Raw genomic sequence first — 23,504 nt, forward strand, 5'->3', positions numbered from 1 at the left:
CTGCCAGGAGAGATGTCCTGCTTGCCCAGAGCCCATTCATCTGGAGGAGGTTGTGAGCCAAAGCACTGCTGGGGTTTCCTGTTTCACTCTGAAATAACCCCAAACCCCAGGAGGGGAGAGGCTGCGCAGTGTGAGAGTTGATTCTCTGAGCCCTTGGGTTGTGTGCCAGGGAACACTGTCTTGTCCATGGCAGGGAGCATTTCAAGCCTGTCCTAGAAATAACAGATTTGCAGAGACAGCTGATGGAAAAGCTGGCACAGGTCATTTTTCTAACAGCAGCAAGTCAGTATGAATTATTTGGGCTGTTAGGGAAAATTCCTGGAGGAGAATTTGGCATAGAAACCTTTACTGAAAAGTTCCCATTTCCTACCAGAGAAAGGACCGAGGGCTGTATTTTCTTGTGGACCTCTGGCACGTAGTGCTGTGACTTTGGGGGGTCTCCCCAGAGCCCCTCATGATGCCTGAGATGGGACAACATGGCATTTCTAGGTGTCCTGATGCTATTCCCAAAGAAAGCTTTCTGCAGGACCCTCCACGTGCTGGGTTTATAGGCCACCTGTCTTGGATTTAATTCCAGGGCAGTAAAACAAAGTGAAATTTTTATATAAATGAGGTTAATAAGCAGCTGCAAGGCCAAAGACTTCTAGAATCAACATTTATCCTGTGTTTAGTTACCTACATTACCACTGGTCTGTTACTTATTGGGTTACAGACACAAAGTTTTCCTCTGAGATATCAATGCCAGTTGCCACCAGTACATCCCACAACACAGTGATTCCTCAGTGTGGTTAAACAGGAATGGGACATGGCATAAAAAAGTCTATTTAATGATGCAGCTAACTCTTATAAATAAAAAACTGATCAAGTGAAAGATTTCGGGTTAGGGTTGAATGTGTGTCAGTCAGTCTGCTCCACACAAAGTGGTAAAAAAGTTGGGAAAACTGTTCCCAAACTCTCGGCAGAATACAATGGCACATTGTGATTGATCTGCTGGATGTACAGCCAGATATGGGAGCATCTCTGTGATGAAGCAGTTTAGGTGTAACTGAAGTTACCAATTGCACAGTAATTACGGCATAACAGTGTAAACTTTTCATATGGGTCTTTTGGACAAAGTGCTTTTTAACCTCTGAAAGGTCATTTCCTCTGCATGAAGTGAAAAATGTTGCTGATGAAGCACAAGACATCAGCTTTGTCCGTGTGTCTGGCCCATGGTAGCCGGGGTGGGAGAGGAAGTGGCTGCCTTGTGTTTCCTCCAGTGCTAACGTAGTTGGTTTGGATAGTGAGCAGCATGCTTCCTCTACTGCCACACCTTAACTTTCCATTATGAAAAGTGCTGACAACAAATTGAGATGCCTTTTTTCCTTTCTCTTTTCACAATGATGAAAAGCAGTGCTGGAGTGGTGAGGGAGAGCCCAAAGCTGGGGCTGTGCTCTCAGGGCAGGACTTTGTTCCACACCAGACAGATCCCAGGAGTGATGCTCAGCAGAAGCATCTCAGGTGTTCTTACAGGTCAGGGCTTCTCAAAGGGAGCTTGAAAACCTTTTTAGAGGACACTGAGTATATGTGTCTGTGTTCCTTCAAAGATTTCAACTTGTGTACTGAGGGTTACTGGTTGCCCTGGAAAAGCTTTGCTCTGGCTGCTTTCGTCCAGCTGTTTTTCTTTTGGAAGGGATCTGATCTAATGCAGTGATGCTGCTCCTATGTCGCCTGCACTGCTGAAACTCCCATCATGTCCAAAGCTGGCATGGGGAGGTGTCCCCATGGCTGGGACTTTGGGGCACTGCCTCCTGACAGCTTAGAGTTAAACTTGGCTCTGCACACTCCAACAGCAGCTTTCCAGAGCTCTCTGCCAGATCCATTTCCATCTGAGCTCATGATACAGCGTTTTCTGTCCGGGACAGCTGATTCAAACAAAAATATGATTTCTTTTTTATGGCTTCTCCCTCTTCCCTCGCTGACAAACTTCACAACCAGACTGTGAACTTCATCTCATTTCCTTCGGGGTGTGATGGTGCCAGTTTCAAACAGTGCCTTCTATTCACAAACCACTTGGGCCTGTATAAATATTTTCCCCTGGATGTGACGCAGCTCGCAGAGAACGTTGGATTTCGAATGTCGCTGGCGCCGCTTCTCAGAGGCAGCAAGTCCTGCACAAAGGTGTCACTGTATGAGCTTGCCTGGATAAATCTCCATTCTGGCCCTTGCAGAGAGGCTGGCCAGCTTGCTCTGACTGGACACAAACTGTATGGAAAGGTAAATTAAAAGTGTTTCAGGCCCGTGCTGGTTTTTCCAAGCTTCATTTTCATCCTCCTGAGTGGTTTTCTCTGTCACCCCTTTAGCTGGCAGCACTTTGTGATCTTGGATGGACTGTCCATGTGCTTAAAATAACGCTGTGCTATCTTTGTCCCCTCATTTTCTGAAAATCAGGCCACCCCTTGTACAGTCTGCATTGCCCTTAAAACCTCTGAGTCATAATTAGTGATTAGTAATTCTACTAATCTTCTGTACAGATGGAGGCCAGTTCATTCTCAGAGACTGCAAAGAGGATAAAGCTATCAGTGCTGGAATATATTAGCTTAAATACCCTCCCACACACAGATACACATGTACACTTTTCCCCACTAATTGATCTGTCACTCATTTCAACATGCAGCAGTGGTGTGTTGGGGAAGGAGTTGGGGAGAACAAGTGTCATCAAAAAGCTGAGAAAAGTTGGAATGTGCTGGATTTAGCCATTAAAAAATCACCTCTGACAGTCCAAGCAATGCTGGGATTAAGACTGTGATGTTTCTCTTGCTTTTCCAGCTGATGTGGGTGGGTGCTGCCCTGGGGATGGGTGCCCCAGTGTGCATCTCCCTTCTGGCCATCAGGCACAGGAGTGTGGTGCCAGCAGAGCTGGGAATGGGGCTGGAGAAATCACTGCACCTCCACCCATGGCACTGCTGGTGCTGTGCTGCTTCCTGAGCATCCTGGCTCCCCCTTTGCTTGGGCCACTGGTGGCTGGGCAGGGGGTGTGAGCTTTGGAGCAGGGTGGTGTTTGTTAAGCCATAGTGAAAGTGGCAGTAATTCCTCTCTTGTATCAAGCTCAGTGCATCTGTTCACCTTGCTGGGGGGGGCTGGGATGTGCTGCATTCCCTGTAGGGTCACCCTTCACTGAAGGGTTGTGGCACTGCTGTTCCCAAACCCAGCTCATTCCCACCTCAGAATTGCAGAATTTCCCTGTGCTCACCTCCCAACAGCTTCCTACCTCTTACAGGTGTAGTGTATTTCTTTTAAACTCTGAGTTTTCTCAGTTAAAGTAAGTTCTCTGTGCAGCTGAATTATGCAGCCTTGCTCTGTGTTTGTTTGGAAGCCATGGATCCTCCCAGGAGCTGTGCTCTCCCTCCTCCAGCTATTCCTGTCATTGTGGTTGTCCCAGCAGGGCAGAAGCTGGCACCACCCAGGTAACCTTCACATCATTTCTCTAAGGAAACATGACTCACTGTCTATTTTCCATCTTATTTTTGGGGCTTTGGAGTCTGTTTTGGAGACAAATGCAAGTTGGTTACTCTGAAATCCCCTCCCAAAACTGTCTCGTAGGTTGCTGGTGCAATCTGGACCAGCTGGCTGGACCTGACCTGGCAGCCTCCTGCCTGATGTGGGGCCAGCTTATGGTTTTTTCATGAAACCTGTGATATTGAGCACAGAGTGGAAAGCTTTTGTAGTCTCATGACTGTGAGAATGTTGGCTTTTACAAAGTAACTTTGGGAAAAAAGACAACTCCTTTGTCTGCAGCTATTGAAGGGGTGGTTATTTGATCAAAGCTGGTTCTTCTGAATTCAACAAGGAGGGTGAGACACCTCTGGCACCTCACTGCATCCCAGTGTCTGGGGTAGCTGCCCCCTGGAGGAGGTGTCTGAATTGATGTTATTTAGGGAGAACATGAGAGAATGCTCTCCCAGCATTGTTGGGAAGGCTCTGTCCTTACACAGTGCTCTGCAGCTTCATGGAACCTGTTCTTGGCCTCAAACACCTGGCACAGAGCCTCCTGTTTGGGGGACTTCAGCTGGGCCAAGGGGCTTTAGGACCTCTGAGAAGAGGGAGCCACATCTCTGAGGTGTTGCTGTCCAAAGTTTGACCTGTTTTCATTCTGGGAAAAGCAAGGTAGTTTGTTCCAGGTGTTGAAATTTAATAGAAAAAAAATTAAATAGAACCCTGGATTTTTAAAGTTGGGTTGGGAGAGTCTTCATAGTTTGTCCTCTGTGTGCATAGTGACTGCTCAGTTGAGAGCATAAATAACTGAGTAAGAGCATTCAGATTTTTGAAGTAACTGCACGTGTAAATTTGAGACTTTGTGCCTCTTCTGTACCTGCCTGAAGGTCAGCTTGGAACTCTGGAAGTTGCAGCTTGCTGGATTTGGGTGCACAGCTCTTTGTTGTTCTGTTTTTTCCATTTTCAGTGAAAGCAGAGTCAGTTGTTTGAGTTTTCTTTGAGGAGAGCTGTTTCAGTGCCTGTGTGACACCTGTGCTCTGCCTGACACAGTTCCACAGTTTGTGCAGCCTGGTGGGTTGATGTGCCAGTGGGGAAGGAATCAGGGAATCAAAGCAGAACTCGGTGTTTGGCACACAGGGAACAGCAGGCAGGTGATTTACTCCTCTGCCAGCAGCAAGGTGCACTCCTGGGGAGCAGGAGCAAGTTCACATTGATGGCCAAGGCTGTGACATGGCCATCACAGCCATGATGTCCGTGCTCTCAGTTGGACATGAGAGCATGTTGCTGTCAGTTCCCTCCCCAGAGTGCAGCAGCCAGGTCAGAGCAGCAGACCTGTGCTTTGGGGAGCTGTTTGGGCAGTCCAGTGCAATGCTGTACCTGGGGGTGTCTGTTGCAGGGAGGGACAGTGCAGGTATCACTTCATGGATAGGGTGAGGGTGGCTGTGCTGAGCAGAAAGCTCTGGTTATCTCTGTCCCAGTATCCCTTCAGATGCTGCCACAGGGCTCAGCCTTGTTCCAAGGGGTTCAGACTGGGGGTGGCTTGAAGTTTTAGTGCCAAGTTTTTACACAAAGGCCCCTCCTGTCCCCGGATAGGAGGAGTGTGTGGGGTGGAGGAGCTGGGAGGGGTGATGGCAATTCCCAATAAGCACAGAGCTGCCAGCATGGGCACTCTGTGACACAGGGACTGTGATCCCACACCAAGGTGTGTCCCTGCCCCAGGACTGGCACCTGTGCTGTGCCTTTGGTCAGTAACTCCTGCTTGTTCATTCAGTTTTGTTTTATAATAAAGGGGTTAACATCACAGCCAGGGAAAAAAAAAAAAAAACAAAAAAACAGCCCACAATTGTAATGCTTTCCCATTTTTAACAATCCCATTTCAACCCCTTGTGTCCCCTGACTCACTCTGGAAGGGCTTTTGTTTCTGAGTCTGTAATCAAAGCAGCAAACACTAAGGTCACTTCCTTCAGACTGTATGGCAACGGAAGGAGTCCGGGATCGTGTCTCCCTTCTCCCCCCAGCTCAGATGCACAGAAAACATGAAGGCTTAGTGCATGCACACTGGGAGCACTCCTTGGGTTTCTCAAGTCCATTTAAACCAGCAGGCTGTGCAATGTGGAGGTAAGAGGCTGTATTTTAATTTCTGACGCTTAGCAGTGACAGATAACGTTATTTAGTGCTCCTGCAGTGTGTCCTGAGCTAAACATCGTGCAGAGCTCAGAGCTGTGAGCCCCAGAGAGCCAGGAAGCAGCACAGAGCAGAGAAAGTTTGCGGTGGGGTAGGTTGAAACCTTGCTGCTTGCTCTTCTCTTTGCCTTGGAGGGTCAGTCCATAAAAATCTCTTTGCGTCTTTGGCACTCCATTGAGGAGATAAGGGGCTGTTTGTTTATCCCAGCATTTACAGCTGCTTTTTCCTGCCTTTGTTGGAAATGCTGCCTTGGCTACTTCAGCAAAGGGCTGAATCCAAGCTGGAGTCTGTTAACTTAGCTGCAGCTGGAGCAGAGATCTCTAACTTCTGGTTAGAGAGAAACCTCTTTTCAGAGATTACCCTTATGGGCTGCCCTGAGATATGATTTAACCTGAACAAAGCACAGATTCATGAGTCCCGAGCAAAGGCAATCGGCGCCTGGTACAGTAACTCCTTTCAGCATGCAACTGTTAAATATCTCCTCAAAAGGTCCCCTCCTCTCTCACCCCCTAAAAATCCCTTGGGAAGAGTGGCCTGGAGATGCAGCAGTGCACACAGAGCTGGGGGTAACGGCTGCTGAGAAAGAGCCTTTGATCCAAGGCACTTGTTTTGCTTTAAAAGTGAAATGTGGAACCATCTGGATCAGCCCCCTGAGTGCCTGGCAAGCTGCTGGCACTGGCAATGTTGGCTCCTTGCCTCCACAGAAACGCTGCTCACTGCCTGCTCCAGCCCATACCCACTACTGTGACTTCTCTTGCTTTATTTATTTGCTCTCTGCAGGTTTTTTTAAGAGCTGCAGATGTAAAGGACTTGTGCTTTAGCCTTCTTTTTAAATTACTTTCATCTCCTCCTTACCTGATGTCAGTCCCAGGCTGGCATCTGGGTTCCTGAGGGGCTGTTGCCAAGCATGAGTGGCTGGAAAAGTCCAAAGGAGGGGATGCTGGGTGCAGGGACCTGGATGGGGCAGGAGAAGAAGAGTTTCCAGATGACTTTAGAGGATGAGGTGGTGCGTGGAGGGGGTGGTAGTTATTTGGTCAGGGCTTGCTCTGCATGTGTCTCCTGCTTTGGGAGCCTCCCCTCAAAAACCCAACTCGGGTGAGCAGGGATGTGCTGGAGGGGACAGAGGAGTGTCCTGTGAAAAGCCATCAGAAATGGGGGAGAGCTTCAGGGCTGGGCAGTGGCAAAAAGGCATCAAGAACAGTGCTGTGGGTCTCCAGGGATGTGAAACTACTCTATTTTTTCATTTTCTGTGGCTATTCTTGTAACAGGGAAGGCTGGGTTTGTTCTGTGGGTCAGGGATGGCTTCTGGGGTGAGGTGAAACTCGGGAGTTACCAGAAGCTCTGCGCAGAATAAACCCTGAGATTCCTGTTGTGGAGACTTAAGCAAAGAAGCTGGAGCTTAGCTGCTCTGCCTCCTGGCTGAGGAGCAAAGGTCAGGACAGGTCACAGGAGGGCAGTGGCCCCTCCTGCCCCTCTGTGGGCACTGCTTGTTCAGGGACAGGGGATGCTGCTGCCGCCAGGCAGAGCTCCCTCATGGGCAGCCCCTGCATTTGTTGTGTCAGGTAGCAGCAGGAAAGCACTCTGATCCCACAGGAGACCTTTTTCCCCTGAATTCCCAGGAGATGGCACAGGAACAAAGCACCCCAGTGGGCTGTGTGCAGTAATGGCCTGCCTGCAGTGTCTCAGCACTGCTGCTGGGAAGTGTGTCTCCAGCAGACACCAATTTACTGCCTGTGTGCTGCCAAGGAAAGCAGATGTTGGATTTCATTGACTTGATATTTGTGGCAGATTTCTTCTGATTGTTTCCTATTAATTTTCCAGATAGTTTTTTTAAATAGCATTAGTGTAGAGTTCTTTTCTCATTGTTGTTTTAAATACACTGCAGAGTGGCAGGAATGGAATATCAGCACCCCTGGAATGACTTGACCTGTTCAGTTTTCAGCTTGAGACACCTTTAAAGAGAATATCCATGCAATAAAGGTGCTGATGCTTCAAGAGGATAGCAGCCAACCTCTCCCCTCTGTCAGAGGGACTCAGCATCTGGGATAACACTGCCAGAGAGATCCTGTGGCCTTGGGCAGTGCCAGGAGAGGTGAAATTCTGCCTGGGTGCTGCTTGGCAGCTGGAAAGGCTGCAGAGCCAGACTTCAGCAGCAGTTCTTCCCTCTGCCTCCTGTGCACTCAAGTGCTTTCATCCTGTGCTGGGGCACAGTGAGCAGCCCCTGCACCCCCAGGTGGGATGGGGCAAAGGCAGGAACAGGAAAAAGCCATCAGGAAAGGCAGCCACACTGCAAGGTTTCCTCATGGGGAGGAGAGGGGTGAGTTATTTTGCATTGCACACTTCTGGCTGGGAGCAAGAAGCGGCAATTCTGCTGCTTGTGTTTTGCTCTTGGCAAAGGGCTTTAACTCCTGGCTGGGTTACTGGATTTATAATTTTGAGGAAGATTGAATTAATTTGTTTCCTGGATTTTAATTGATCGCTGTTCTTTGGTTTTGGTCAGTTTTTGGGGGTCTTATTACAGCACGCTCATCATTATTTCTGATTTTGGGAGAGGAGGATGAGAGCCCCACGACCTGCTGTGGTGAGTGGGATGTTTCTGATAACCCCAAGAGACTGTGCCTGTCATCCTGTACAAGCCATCAAAGGGAATCAAAGAGTCCCTTGGATCTGCCATCCCCTGCAATGAGGAATAACAGAATAAATGGGGAAAGGAGGGTTGCATGGGAAGTCTGTTGGCACGTGGCCCTGCAAAGCCCTGGTGCCTGCAGCGAGGGAGAGCACTGAGGTTGTTCCTGTGCCAGACTTTTTCACTGGCTCAGCTGGTGGGGCTTACATGAAAGTCACTTGATGCTCTGCAGGAGCCAGTGTTTTCATCCTATCTCCAGCTCTCATGGCTATTTTAGGAAGGTGCCATGCAACCCAGGCAGCCTCTCAACCCCCTGTTCCAGGCACTGCTTTATCTCCAGCTCATTGCCAAACTTCAGCACAGCCAACATTTCCATGTAGAGCGTCATCAAAGGGGCTTCAAAGTGCAAAGCTTGCACTTTTCCCCAGCCTGTCTCATCTTAAAACATTTCTGTGCCTGCCATTCAGTTATGGCTTTAAGTGTCTGGCTGGTCCTGAGAAAGAGAATGTCCTGAGGCCTGGGAATGGCTCTGCACAGTCCCTGAGTGCTGTGGGTAAACATCTGCTGAGTGTGCAGAGCCCAGGTGGCCTCTGCAGCCCTTGGGAGGGATGGGGGTGGCACCTGGAGTCACCTGGTTGGTCCTGCAGGATGGTTTGCCAGAGCACAGAGGATGAAAGGTGCAGCCAGCCACTGTGCAGCATCACTGGCTGTTCAACATTAGGCAGATAGTGGCTTCTGTTAAAGGTTAATGGTGAGATAACAAATGATTTAAGGCAAAACCCTGACCCTACTAAAATTAATGGCAGAATTAATTGACTACACTGGAGACAGGACTTCAGCCAAAGGCTTCTTTATGGCTTGAAGATTAGGAAGGAGAGGCAGTATGTCTGGAGACATGGTCTGCCCCCATAAAGCTGGTGGGAGCTCTGCCTCTGCCCTGGAAGGGATCACTGCAGGTTTATTGTGTCTGTGTGAGCCAGGCTCTGGTGTTGTGGCAGGAACCCACGGGCTGGTGTGAGCAGAGACTGGGGAAACTGGAGTTTTGGAGCCAGAGCTGACCCACTGGGCACTGCAGGAGGTGTCAGTGAGGCCAGAGGGGAGGGCACTGCGCTGCTCTGAGGCTGGTGGGGAGGCACACAGTGGGGTGGGATGTGCCAGGGCTTGGGGCAATGCTTCCCTTCCTCAGATCTTCCCTCGTGGGAGAGTGGAGCATTTCCAATCCTCCTCCATCAGTTTCACCCTGAGCACCTCCCGCCATGGGACACTGAGTGGTGGCCCCCACACAGGTCAGGGCAGACCTGTGGGCTGCAGACAGGCTCCCCAGAATGTGCATCGTGGTGTTTTTGGAGATCTGTGCAGATTGTTTGAAAAGCTTCCACAGCGATGCTGGTATAGCCCCAAAGTTCTGTCTGTTATTTTCCTGCTTATTCCTTCAAGCTCTGAGTGACTCCAAGTGCTGGAACATGATGAAGCTCTGCTCTCCCCACAGACACACCAGGAAACTCTGAGGTCATTCCAACCATTATAACTTTTTCCCTCTTCCCCCCAGCTGCATGCAGGCCCCTTCCTTCCAGAAGGACAGGCAAAGGCTTTTATTTTCCTGAGATGTGCCTGGCTGGGGCAGCTCCTTATGGCAAGACATTCTTGTGTGTGATTCACATTTTGATCAGGCTGTGCACGTTCAGGGCCAGACATCAGCTGGCTGGTTGTACCAAAGTCAATGAAGCAGTGCTGATGTGAGGAGCTGATCCTAAATGCCTTCAGAATCAAAAGAAAAATCCTCCTCAATGCCAATGAAAACCTGAAGTGTGGGGGCTTTAGTATTAAGCTTTGAAATCTCTTACAGGCTTATGAGTAACAGAAGAGAAATTTGGATTAAAAAAACAGAAGCTTTACAAGAAATTACTGGTGATGCTTTAATGGGTGGTAAAGTGCAGCTCAGGTAGGGATTTGGACATGGAATCCTTTAAAGATCCAGGCTGGTGCTGTAGGTTTGGGCACCTGGAAAGCAGAGCTGCTGCCTCTGTGCCACTGCCAAAAGCAGGATGGAAGCATTTTGGGATGCCCTCATGGCACAGGCCGTGTGAAGTCACTGTGCAAAGGGACAGCCCTACGTCCTGGCAGAGGGAATTTTGCTTTTTGTTGTCTCTGTTATTTTCTCCAGTGCTCTGACTGCCTGAGCCACTGTGGTGTGCCTGTTTCAGGAATAAATGAGCCAGTTTTTTATAATCTATGTACTAATGATGTGCCACAGTCCAATTTCTCACTTTTCAGACTGCAGGTTTAAGGCTGTGTGCTGGCCATTTATGTAGTGAAAATGGTTCCCCTTTCTCTCTCATCACTGGATGCATCAGCACAGGTGATTTTTCCCTGACTATAAAATAACTTCTGGAGCTGTTCATCTGCCAGTGAAGTTTAATTTCAAATAGTTACCCTGCCAGGAGCTCATGGAAATAACATGCACTGTTCAGTGCACCTGGGACCAAATCCCTGGTGTCACCTGGGATGTTTCCAGGAGCACCCAGGCCTGAACAAAGGGGTTTATCCTGGGAGGAAGGCAAGAGGAGAACTGGGGGGAGAGTCCAAAAGACTTCTCATGGAAATCAGAGCATGAGAGGTATGAAGCCCTGCTGGATGTGGGTGGTTTTAAAGCTCTGCTGATGGATATTTAGCTGGCTGCAGCCACCCTGTCCCTGGGCAGGTTGCACTTACTGTGTGTGCACACATGGGCTGCTGAGCCCAAACCATGGCACATCCCCAGGGAGAGCAGCTGGGATGCAGGACAGGGCTCTGAGCCTGTCACTGGCAGACACAGCTCCCAGTTTTGTCCTAATCATGTGCAGTTTACGTGTAAGCCTCTCCTCTTTGGCCAGAGAGTTTGTAGGGTTTGGGTTTTGTTGGCTCTGTTTCTTTTCTTTTTTTTCCCTTTATTTTCCTTCTCTAGACCTTAAACCAAAAAAAGGCTTAAAAATAGAAGTCAGTGCCAGATAGGCCAAGTGACTTCTTTGTAACTTGCTCAGTTCTGAGAGGGAGAAATCTGTCCTGGAGGGAATACAGCACATTGGGGTTTGCTCCTGACCCAGACCCTCCCTGATTCTCCATTCCTGAGCTTCCCTTCAGGAGATGTGTTATTCTGACAGCTTCTTTTTTTTTTTTTTTTTTTTTTGGCTTACGGCTGTTTTTGGGGGTTTTTTTGGGATTTCCTGTTTACACCCTGTCTAATTACTCTTTTTCTTATTTTTTCCCTAACGGGATGACACACATGGATGTCTAAAAATATTGCATGTAACAACCAGCTTTGCATAAGGAGGATGTTTCTGTCCAAGAGAAATAGCATAAATATCCTGCATGTGCTTTTTTCCCAAATAAACATTCAGGCTTAGGATATTGTAGGGAATTGGTCTAAGTAGCCAAGAAGTAGGTTTTTTTCTCTGCCTTGCTGATTTTCTTTTTAAAGGATGGATGTTTTGGAAAATCTGCTTTGATGATTTTAGGTGGAGAATTTGTCATATTTTTTGGTGACAAAAAGAGAGGACAACGTGTTGTTTCCTCCCAGCTAATGAAACCTTTATGATAATGCTAATTTTCTACATAGAGCTACAATCTCACCATATGCTTTAATTTACACACATGAATATCCTGAGAATTGTTTGTTTCCCTTCATTATCTGCTTTTTTTACTGAAGATTTGGGTGAATCAGATTCTTGCAGACAGCCTGTAAATTAGGAGAGCTGCAGTTTTTTGATGTAACTGTATTTCTACAGTGGAAAGTGTTTGTCTCCTTTCAGTCCTCTCAGTTTTTGAGGTTTTGCTGCTTACTTGTGTACAGAGAATACAAGTGAATTTGGAATGCTGGATTTTTGTTGTTTCCCAGTCTCTCGGTATGGTTTTGCCAAAAATAGGGCTGTGTAATGTCTCTCTCCTAATTTCCTGTTGGGAATGAGATGAGACACAGAGATGCTTCATGAATTTTATGTTGCTACTTCTTTTACTGGATAACAGCTCAAATATTAGCAGGCTTTTAAAAATAACTGCTAAGATGACCAATCTGGGGGCATGTTGCAAAAATTGTTCATTTGTACAGACAATGCCAAATCAATGAGAATAAGCTGAAAGCAGATGTGTGTGTGTATAAATATCTCAAGACTGTTCACAGCAGCTCCTGACTGAGGCAGACAGCTGTGCTCATCTCATGATGGATTGGTCCAACACATAGAAAATCAATTATATTGTTCACATTAGCAGGGTGTCCTGAATTAAAGAAAGAAAATGTATCAGTGGGGGCTCCAGGGCTTTGGGTTTTTGAGGAGCCTGGTGCCCTGGGAGCTGTGACACAGCACAAGTCCCTTCCCACAGCCTGAGGAACAGACCTGCAAGCGGATGTGCTGTGGGGAATAAATCAAATAAATCACCCCAGTGTCATTGGGGGAGTTAAAGAGGAGTCCTTTGGCTCCAGGAGCTCAGTGTCTCCAGCTGCTGAGCTGGAGGCACCTTTTCCCTGGCCAAAATCCATGGGTGAAAGTGATGGAAGCCTCTTCATGAAGCTCTCCAGCTTTTCTCCAGGCAAGAGGATGGCACCAGGTTATTGGTACCTGTGGCTGTGCTGTGGCATTGCTGTGCCACAGTCATGTCACACCTGGGGATTGACACTCCAGAGCCTGTGAGGTGAGCTTGCAGCTGCCACAGCTTCCAAAGCTGTTGGTTCCACCTCCTGTACAGAAAAGGGTTGTGAAATGTGAGTGCTGCCCTGTACCTCAGAGCCCTGTGTGCACAGGGAGGCAGCTGGATGCGAGGAGAGAGTTGTCTCCTGGAGATGACCTCTCTGGTGGGCGACATTCCTGGTGTAGGATGGGCTTGTGCTTCCCTGTGGTCGCAATTTGGAGTGATTTTCTAATTGCAAGGATAGGGTGAGCCAAGTGACGTGCTCTCTGCCCCATCAGGAATGGGGTGGGGATGCTTGGAGTGAGCTCCTGCACAGCTGCAGGAACCAGGGTGCTGGGGCTGAGGCTTTGGGTGTGCAGGAGGAGGAGGAGGAGAAGGGCTCAGTCCCAAAGCCCTAACCAGGCTTTGTTTAGGGATTGGAGCCTGCAGATGCTGAGCTGATGGTCGCACCAGCAGATCTGTGCTCCTCGAGCAGGCTGTGGTGGCACACAGTGAGTACCCCTGTGTCTCACCCTGGCTGGGGGAGGTGTCTTAGCAGGAACGTGGCCCTCAGGTGTTCAGGAATGGGCTGGGGGGCAGCAGAGGGGTGCAGCAGCTCTTCTCAGAGCTACAGCCACAGGCTTTTCATGGCTCTGGACATCACTGTCCTGTGGCTTTGTGATTATGTCCCCAAGTGTTCCTGGGGTGCCACGAGCCCGTGGCCACAGAGCTCTGGGGGTGCAGGTGGGGGCTGCCAGGTTTGTCACAGCCAAGGCATTTCACAGTGCTTTGTCATGGGCACCTTGGCATCTTCTGCAACCTCTTCACTGAGCTTTCCAGCACTCTGGGAAGTGGATGGGTGATTTCTGAGGAAAGATTCCTGGTGTCTCAGGTTTTAAATGTTTTCTGTGTGTATATTTGTAAATGAGACTTCTAAACTGTTTCTTTATGTTGTCTCATCAGTAAAATCAGGGATAATGATATCTTGCCTATCTTCAGGACTATTAGGAGTTTTATTTACTTTTAAGGTACTTTGCAGTTACCTTGGATAGCTGAATTGAAGCACAGATGATGCTTAGTGTTTATTTTATATTTTAATCCTTCCAGATACCTACCTTTCTCCTCAGCACGAGGCTTTGTGGATGTGTTTGCTCTAACAGAAACCTTTTTTACTCAACAACAGACAACTGAGGCAATTAAAACAGTCAGAAGTGATTGATGTGATTTCACTGGGTGAAAACTGACGCAGCTCACAATTAAATAATGGCAACCCTCGTGCTATCTCAGAGCAACAGATGGGGAATGATTTAAAAACAGTATTGGATCCGACACTTCGCAGCAGGGGCAGATTGCTAACAGTGTGTCAGAGCCAGAAATCTGCTGCACCTTGAAGGGGGTGCTGATGAAATGATTAATTGATGGTAATGGGCAACTTAGTTATGAGCCTGCCTGTTAGCTCTTCAGCTCTGGGGAGCAAATGGAGCTGGGAGTGGATCATGATGGGTTTAAGGGCTCTGGGTGCTGAGTTTGGGCAGCAGGGAAATCTCAGGGAGATTTCAAGCTGGAGTTGGGGAGGTGCAGCTCTGCTTCCAGACCCAAGGGATGGATTGCTGGAGGTGGTGCCTTGCTGGGAGTGCAGGGCCTGGGGATGATGCTCTGCAGGGAGCAGCACCAGGGGATGCAGCTGTGAGATCACTGCTGGCTCTGGGGTGGAGCAGCCTTGTGCTCCGAGCTGCTGCTCACCATGTGTCGCTGCTCATCTGGCACTTCTGCACAAATTCATGTTTGCAGCAGTAAGACAGGGAAAGGAAGGGATTTCTGTCCTCTAGACTCACTCTGCAAGCAGTCCTTGTACCAGTGTTGCTGTTTTGGTGGGCGGTGTGATGCTCAGCAGTGCCCAGGGTTGCCAATGCTGCTGCCCAGTTTTCCAGGACACTTCAGGGAGTTGTGCCTGCAGACACTCATCTCTGGCCTGCCTGCAGAGCTCCTCAGGAGGGCACTCCCTCCCGGCTTCTGGTCCAAATGAGCTCAGTGAGTGGAACAATGGAGCTTTGTTGGTGTGGGAGCTGGGGGCAGAGGGCTGGCTGGTGACAGAGGTGGCTGTGTCTCTGCAGCCCTGGTGTGCAGACGGGGGCAGAGCTGCGAGCTCTCTGCGGTTCCACTGTGATCACCCAGAAATTGTGTTTATTTTAAAGTCTCTGCCAGGCTCAGGTGTGATGGGGGGCAGGAGGTGATGAGAGGGGCTGATGGCACCACAGCTCAGCCCTTGTCCCTATCCCTGCAGAGCCAGAGGGATGTGAAAGGGAAAACCACTGTGTGTTGCTGTTTAATCCCTCTGGGAGCCGCTGTCTAAGCAAACACCCCCGGCCTCTGCTCACAGCTCACAATTTATGGGAGCTGGAAGCTTGTGCTGTCAGGAAAATGAGCTACTTTGAGGCTGGGAGAACAAATATGAAAGCCAGGTTTCCTTCACCAGCTCTCACCCAGAGAGTGTTGCAAAGCTGGTCCTCGCTGGAGCTGCTGAAAGGCCCAGAATTAGAACAGATATTAAATAATGTAAGAGCTTTCATTGAAATGTATTAGATTTCAAAGGGCATAATGGGCAGCTATTTCTGAGTTGCTCGCCTGCTAAAGAGAGGAAGAGACTTAGTTTGCAGGAGATAAATGTGACATAAAAGAGGTGGTTCAGATGCAGCATCAGAGGTTGCAAAGCTCATCCTGTTCTTAGTGATGCAGTTCACCTTCTTGATGTGTGCAGCTCCTATGTAAGAATCCCATGGAAGTGATGACTTCCAATAGCTGCTCAAGTGAAAGTGTTACTGTGCTGGTGGAGACTCCATCTGTTCTAGAGAGGTCAATGGACTAGATCTGGGCTGGCCCATCTGCAGGGAGGGTTGGATGGATCTGGGTTTCCTGGGTCCCTGTCATCTCCTCACCAGAGCAAATGCCCAAGGCTGTGGCACTGGCCGGGCTGGTTCATCCTCACATGTAATTCTCACAGCATTTATGGGTTTTTAAATCTGATCCCGAGTGCTGCTAAGCACCCTTAATTCCAGCATGGAGTTGACAGGAACTGCGAGCGCTGAGGCAGCTCCCAGATGGAGTCCTTGGAGAAGGACTCAGCTGGGGTACAGAGTCAATTCCCTTACCCATCAAAATCAGACACTTGCTTCACCCTGCCCTTGTCCCCAAGCCTCCCGTGCTCTGGTGCAAGCCAGGAATGCTGCCCTTGCTGACAGGGCTGTGCTGCTGTCTTTGCAGATGACCGAGGGCCGGCACTGCCAGGTGCATCTCCTCGATGACAGGAACTTGGAGCTGCTGGTTCAGGTACTGACCTCGCTCTTTGGGCAGCCAGGGCCAGGCTTCTCTGCTTGTTTTCTTTTGGGGGCTGAAGTGAGGGTTGAAGACAAGTTATATTAGAAGAACTCAGAGAGTGGAATAGGTGTGCTGAGGCAATGTGCTTTTCCTGACACCTGGATTAGCTGAAGGATTTCCCCACCATCGGTTCTGCATTCACTTTTTGCTTTCACCAAAATTCCTACAGGATATTAAACACACCCCTTGTGGTGGTGTTTTTTGTCATTTAGATGGGAAGAAAACTCTGTGGTTTTGAGGATGTTTTTTTCCCATAACAGAACTCAAAGCACGAGATCCTCCACTACACAATATTTTCTTAATTGCAAAACCCTTCCTGCCATAAGTGCAGGAAAGCCTGGATGCTGCCTTCTCCCCCAGAAAGAGGAAAGCAGCACTCAGTCTGTGCCCTTCAGCTTAATGTCATGGATTAAGCACAGAATTGCCTCTCCATGCTCCACACATCCCACACAGCTCCACTGAGACACCCTGAGTCTGATACATCACTTCTGTATTCACTTGTACAACAGGGTTTTAGCATGGCCATGTGCACTCAAATGTCAGTATTTGCACAGAAAATTTTCTTTTTTATTAAAAGCCTGGACTGAGAGGAATAAAATTAATTTTATTCTTTCAACAGCCCAAACTTTTGTCTCGGGAGTTACTGGATCTGGTGGCCTCACACTTCAACCTGAAAGAAAAGGAATATTTTGGGATAACATTTATCGATGACACGTGAGTGTGTTTATTTATTTAAACAGCTGTGTCATTATTGCAGTGTGAAACCTTATCTCTGCTACCGTGGCAGCTTGGCATGATGGAAAAATGACTTTTTATTTCAAAGAAGAAAGTTTCCTACCTTGTGCTTTTGTGCTGCTTGGCTGGGGAAAGGGGAAGGCACAAAATAGAAAATATTTGGAAAATATCTTCTGGGCCCAAACCAGAGAATCCTTGTAAAATATTTTCCTGATGATTTCACATTTCATATTTGTCTCACACAGTGAAAATCTGATTCAGTGATAATTTCCCATGTGAGCACCCTCAGCTTTCTTCCTCTGTACTTCTAGTAACAACAAAAATGTTTTGCATTTATTTCCAAAATGAATTGCTTTGCACCTGCATCTCAAATATATTATTGAGCCTTTTAAGCCCAAATTTCCTGAGCAGGGGGAGAGGTGAGGTTAGTCCTGCCCAGGAACCACTTTGCTGTCTCTGAGCCTGGCTGTGATGCTGTGGGAGATGTGTTCATGGCATTAACCCAGAGTCAGCTGGGTTCATTACCTGCAGTCTCACCTGGTGCTCAGGCTCATCTCTCAGCAGGGCACTGAAATGCTTCCCCACATCTGCTGGCAGTGTCTTTAGAGAACCTTCAGCTCCCCCAAAAAGCTGGAGCAGAGGTGCTTAGGGCAGTGGGGACGTGGAGCTGTGCGCTAAAACAGCCCCTAAATGAACCTTCTGTCTAACAGGAATAACATTGCTTCCTGCTGCTCTCCATTGCCACTTTTTATGCAGCCCTGGATGGAAGCTTTCACCTACAGATCCCATCAGAGCCGTGTTTGGGGCCACCCTGCTGAGGCACATCCCACGTGCAGGTCCTGGGACACCCCTGGAGCTGCTCCCTCTGGGGCCCTGACCCCAGCGCTCTGTTATTTTTACCAGCCACTCACATCTGGGGCTATCCCTGGAATATTTTTGCCACATCCTTGTCCTTTCACTTGCTGGAAAATACTTCCCCCAGCTCTTCTGTAAATCCCTTGAGGATACTGTTTGTACTTGGCTCGTTTTTCCCCCCCCCAGAAGAGCTGCCATGAAATTCTTCTGGATGTTTTTGGTTACTGGCACCGAGTCACGGTGAGGTTTAAAGTGCTGCCAGGGGATTATCTGAAAGCTGTTGGCTTCCCCAGAAGCTCCAGTGGGATTCCAGGGCCTGCCTTGGTGTATGCACAGGGCTGGGTGCTTGGAGGGAGTGTGTGGCCTCTGGAGGGCACCCATGGCTCAGCCTTGCAGGGTTAAGGGTTAGGTAAAGAAAAGGAAATCATTCCATGAGATGTTTGCCTGCCTTGGGGCTGTCTTGAACTTTTTAAAGTAACACTTGGAGTAATTGGGGGCAGTGAAAAGAACCAATTTCTGTATTTTCCATCCCTGTTTTTAACCCTCTCCCCAACCTGTTTCCATAGAGGTCAGAGTGTCTGGCTGCAGCTGGATCACCGTGTCCTGGACCATGACTTGCCCAAGAAACCAGGGCCAGCTACTTTGTACTTTGCCGTTAGGTGAGTAATTGTTTCCACCAAGCAAACATTACCACTTGGGTTTATTTATCACCAGGGGGTTTTGTTTAAAGGAGCTGATTACAGATTTGATAAAGGAAATAAATGTCAAAGCAATGTGTTATTTTTAGAAGGAGATTAGGCCCCGGCTAAGTGCTGCTCTCTTTTGTATGTAACTATGAAATAAAGTAGGTTGGAACCTGCTACTTTTTAAACTCTTATTGGGACATGATTCCTATGGTGGGTTTGGGTTTTGTTTTTTGTTTAAAACCTCGTATTTTAAATATCTTCTTTACCTGACTTTTCTTTGAGTGTGCTAAATGTCAATACAGTTTATTCAAACAATTTTACTTACTTTTTTCCTTCTGTTTACTTAAAGGCTGTCTGTACTTTAAAGGAATTGCTGATGGCTGTTTTGCTCACAGCTTAACCAGTCCCCAGGAAAGAATAAAATCCCTGCCAAAATGATGATTTTGGCCAATGTAATTGCATTACTTTAGGGCTGTTGCTGGCAAAGCTCTGCTGGTTAAGGGCCTGAAAAAAATCCCACATCCTACGAAACAGAGCTGTGCTGGCAGAAGAGATCAAGCATCATTTCTTAATATTGCTGGAGTCTTTGTTTTCCTTGCAGTCTGTGAGGGAACGTGAGAGCAGACTGACCTCATTTGCTTTTCAGATCTGGGTAAATTTATGCCTGGTGTGCTTAATTATTTGAAGCACTTCCAAAGCGGAGCCTCTTGTGTAGCTGGGTCAGTTGGCACTGGTGCCTCCCCGTGTCCCCCGCTGGTCACCAGGGGAATGGGACAAACAAGTGGCACTTTGTTCTGCCTGAATACGTGCTGGGGTGTGATGGTGTCCAGAGCTCCTCTTCCACACTTTGCAGAAAGAAAAAGCTCCATTTATAAAGGGGTGATGGGCTCTTCACTGTGATTACAGTGTTTAATCAGGATCTGGGAGGCCAAAACCTGTGGATGCCCAAGAAAGCTGTGAAGGCAATCCTATAACTTGAGCATTCTTTTGGTTGGAATTTGTGCTGTTTGCTCATGGTGTTCATTTTGGCCCTGTCTGTTGCAAGATGGTTCTCAACAGGACAGGGGGTGCAGAGACTTGGGCAGGAGTTAATGTGTGAGGAGTGGGCTTGGAAAGATCAATTTTCAGAAGGGAATTTTAAGCTTGACCACTCTGGGGTAATGAGATCCAAAACAGGTAACCAAGGAGGGGGGCAGTGAGATGCAGAGCAGGAGGAGGAAGATACAGAAATAATCAGCACTACAGAAACTGCCTGATCCATAGAAAATAGATATTCCAGCAGAAAAGCCACTTCAAAACCTGCAGTTTCCAGTTGCATTACTGGAAATGGAGGACTCTCCAGATAGCTGGTTTTTCTTCATCTCTTCTCATCCCTGAGCTTTTGCTGTTCAATAAGGAAACGTGATAATCCTTTGAGAATTTATTGCCAGCTGGCATAAACTCAGTCCAGTCACAGAGGTTTTTGGATGGTACACTCAGCTGAAGGGCTCTGTGATGCAGATTGAGGACTTTCAGAAATGTCATTTTAGTTTCAAGGATGCTGACAGCACTGGAAGTAGAAGCAGAATGTGCCCTTTATGGTGCTCCCAAATGTGCCTGCCATGCCCTGAACATCCTTATCTCTGTGGTCCAGTGTTCCCCATCTGTACTAGGGTGATGAGAAGGTGCAGCTTGTACCAGGGAGGAAATGGAGCTGGGATTGGGGCAGTGCCCCCCCGTGCCCTCACCCTAAATCTATAGATCCCACAGCTTCCTGCTTTGTACAGAGTGACTGGGAGCTGCCTCCCTTCAGAACCAGGGCTCTCCTGCTCCTGAGCCACACCTGACCCTGGCTGAAAGAAACTGGAAGTGCAAATGAGGTCATTAGCTGAGGAAAATCACTTCATGGTGCAGGGAAGGCTTCAGCAGGCTGAGGAAGGTCCACTCTGGGAAGGGCTGGTCTGGCAGGAGGATGGGAAAGGATGAAGAGTGTGGGTTCTGCCCTCTGCTCTGCATTTCTGAAGAGAAACACTCAAGGGTATTTGAAGTAAAATTTAGCAAAGCTGTTGGGGAAAAAAATATATCAGGTGAGATCAAGAGAGGGTGGAAATACCTGTGGCTGGTAGAGTTCATGGGGAAAGGTGAGTCATGGAAATGTAGAACAGCTTTTCAGATGTCTGGGGCAGGCTGCTGGGCTGCCCCTTGGCCAGGCTGCATGCCTGTGAAATGGGTAAATCATCTGCAGAGGCGTTCTGGAGAGTGCTTTAAAATTAATTCAGTGGAACACGCTGCAGGAATGTGAAATATTAAAGCAATTACTATTTAATGTCTCACTTTTCTGAAGTCACAGCATAAACACTGCAGACATTCCTGACACCTGTGGCAGGTCCCAGCTTCACTGCTCCCTAGCACGTGCTCTGTGCTGCTGCTGGGGGCTTATTCAAGTATCCTGCAAATCATCCATGCCAAGATCATCAGTCAGAATTCAGGGGATGGAGCTTGTCAGGAGCCTCAAGAGCAGCCTGGGGCTGTGGGAGAGATTGGTCTGGCTCTGATTGCCCTGAATCCAGCCCTCCTGCTCTCCAGGACAGGACATGGGGAAGCCCTGGGTGATCTGCATTGCTGAGGCACTGGTGGTCCAGGTCTTTGCTTGGCTGGAAAAAAGTTGTGTCTCCTGCCTAGCATTTAGTGGGAGCATCTGGAGCTGGAGTGAAGTTAAGGGTTCTTACTGACATCTCTGCTCTCCTGGAAGGAAGGTGGTCCTGCAGGGCTGCCAGACACCCCTGTCCTCCAGCAGAGTGCTGGACTGACTTCCCCACCATGTTTGGAGTGGCTTTTTCCACTGCTGTGGCTTTACCTGCAGAGGAGAGATGGGCTTTGCTCCTGTAGCATTCAGGGTTTTCATCTAATTTGAAAAGTCATCAGATATCCAGGATCTATTGAACCAGGAGTCCCTGTCCCCTGTGTGCTGTCAGGCTGTGATTTCTGCTTGTTCCCTCCTAAAAGGCAGGAAATTAAGTGCAGTAGCTCATAGTTCCTCTGTGCTATTTTATTGCTGGAGAACAAAACACTGAGGAAATAAAATTACTTGGGAGGAAGATGAAACCTATTCAAGAGAGTCACTCATGGTTTTTTTTGGTTCTTTTTTTTAATTTTCAGGTTCTACATTGAAAGCATTTCCTTTCTCAAGGACAAAACTACAGTGGAGCTGTTTTTTCTGAATGCCAAGTCCTGTGTACACCAGGTAAGACTTGGAGTTTCTTGTGCATCTCTCTTCTATTGCTCCTTTGCCACATGCTCAGTCCTGAGAACTTGGTAGGAGTTGTGTCTGATTTCTAGAACTAATTGAAGTATTAAGATCTCAGCATGCTGACTCTCTCCTTGCCTTGAATGCTGATGCTTCGTGCACATGAATGAGGCTGATGATGGTTTCCCAGCCCTGCTGTGTGCTCAGTGCTCTGCAATGAGTCTGAAATGCTCAAAAGCTTTTAAGTTACTTGAAATCTGGGCTGTAACTTCCCAGGTAGGCTCTGCTCAGTGGCACATCCTCCTACACTCTGCATAGCAAACACTCAATGCAGGTGTCTCTTTACTGACTTTGAATCAAACTTGCCTTAGGAAGAAAAGGCCTGTGAGGAAGGTCCTGTGTTGTGGATTTGGTCCCATATTCCTTTATTTCCTGCCTTAATTCAGTGAGATAGTAAAGTAACAGTAAATAGTAATAGCAAATCCTATAAAGTAGCAATCACAACCAGTTGTTGGAATATTTTCTGTATTTACTTTCTGATTGAAAAGCTTCCACCGTTTTCTTAAAATACTCGGATTAGTGAAATACATGTTTTTAAAAGGCACATCAGGATGTGATAATGAAAATCTTAAAGAATAAGGTTGATTTGCTGCAGGTACATCTTGCTCTGGAATAAGAGTGGTGTGGCAGGCAGCTTTGCCATGCCCCTACATGCAGCTGCAGTTCAGTGAACTTTACTCTGATGCTTCTGGGATTTTCCAGTTAATGTCAAACTCTGGTGCCTTTTGTTTTCACTCATGGTTCAATCAGTCTGAGAGGGTCACTTGGTTCTTACAACCTTTCCTTGGGACACAATCCTGTATCACTGACTGGTGGTGGAGCTCAGTGTAGCCAGCCAAAGCTGTCACCTTCAATATGCTTCAGATTCTGGAGGATTCTTATTCAGGATCCAGTGTTCATTGTTTTATGAAAGAATATAGAAACCTGAAAGTGGTGATGGTAGAGCTGTGTTTTGTACAGGAATTGCGTTCTGGAAGAGTGAAGGAAATTGATGCATTTCTACAACATGCTGAAGTTGGAAAGATGCTCAAAGAACTTGGGGCCTCACTGGTTATGGTTGTTAAAAAGCAAGTCTCCATTTGACATATCTGCCAGTTAATATGAAGGGTCTTGGCAGCTTGTAGCCATCCTTAAATTGCTCCTCAATTGGAGCAGTTTAACAAATAATTTTGGAACTGGAAAATGGGTCTGGTTTTGGGATGAAATGTGGAAAATGCCACTGCTGTTGGAACAAGACCTACCCAATATTAACATGTTTGGTGCCAGTAGATGTGTTTATGTGTATATATAAAGCATATCAGAAAGCAAAGGAGAAGAGAAGCATAAAAAAGAAGTTTGAAGGCAGGCTGGCTCTTTTGTTTTTCCCTGTGCTTTGCAAGGTATGTGCTCTAATTATAGCACCCCAAAGTGTGGCATCCCTGTTCCTGCAAGCAAAACTGCCAGGAGCAGGGGGTGTCTGTTGTGTCCAGTTTCTGTGGGCAGCAGAGGGATGAGGATGAGGAGCATCGCTTCCTCCTGAGAGGAGATCTCTGGGAAGCACGAGGTGATTCAGCACACAGAGAAAGTGGGGGAGGTCTGGCTCTGCCTGCAGCCCTCTCTGTGCTGGCACAGCCCAGCTCAAGCCTGTGTCTGCTTCAGCAGG

The 23,504-nt window shown here is 47.9% G+C and overlaps 1 protein-coding gene across 2 annotated transcripts in view; it reads left to right on the top strand.

Moving 5' to 3' along the window:
- Positions 1 to 23,504, top strand: part of FRMD4B (FERM domain containing 4B) — a 124,876-nt gene that overhangs the window by 49,172 nt on the left and 52,200 nt on the right. Inside the window, exons 1-5 of one of the 2 annotated variants that reach the window (XM_005420176.2) lie at positions 5,507 to 5,592; positions 16,187 to 16,252; positions 16,920 to 17,014; positions 18,457 to 18,549; positions 21,715 to 21,799. In XM_005420176.2, coding sequence (XP_005420233.1) covers positions 16,187 to 16,252; positions 16,920 to 17,014; positions 18,457 to 18,549; positions 21,715 to 21,799 — 339 coding nt within the window. In that variant the 5' untranslated portion in view covers positions 5,507 to 5,592. Of the gene's footprint in view, positions 1 to 5,506; positions 5,593 to 16,186; positions 16,253 to 16,919; positions 17,015 to 18,456; positions 18,550 to 21,714; positions 21,800 to 23,504 lie in introns of those variants that run through there. The other variant, XM_031056339.1, reaches the window with a different exon arrangement.

The sequence above is a fragment of the Geospiza fortis genome, unplaced genomic scaffold (assembly GCF_000277835.1).
Source record: "Geospiza fortis unplaced genomic scaffold, GeoFor_1.0 scaffold70, whole genome shotgun sequence".
Lineage (NCBI taxonomy): Eukaryota > Metazoa > Chordata > Aves > Passeriformes > Thraupidae > Geospiza > Geospiza fortis.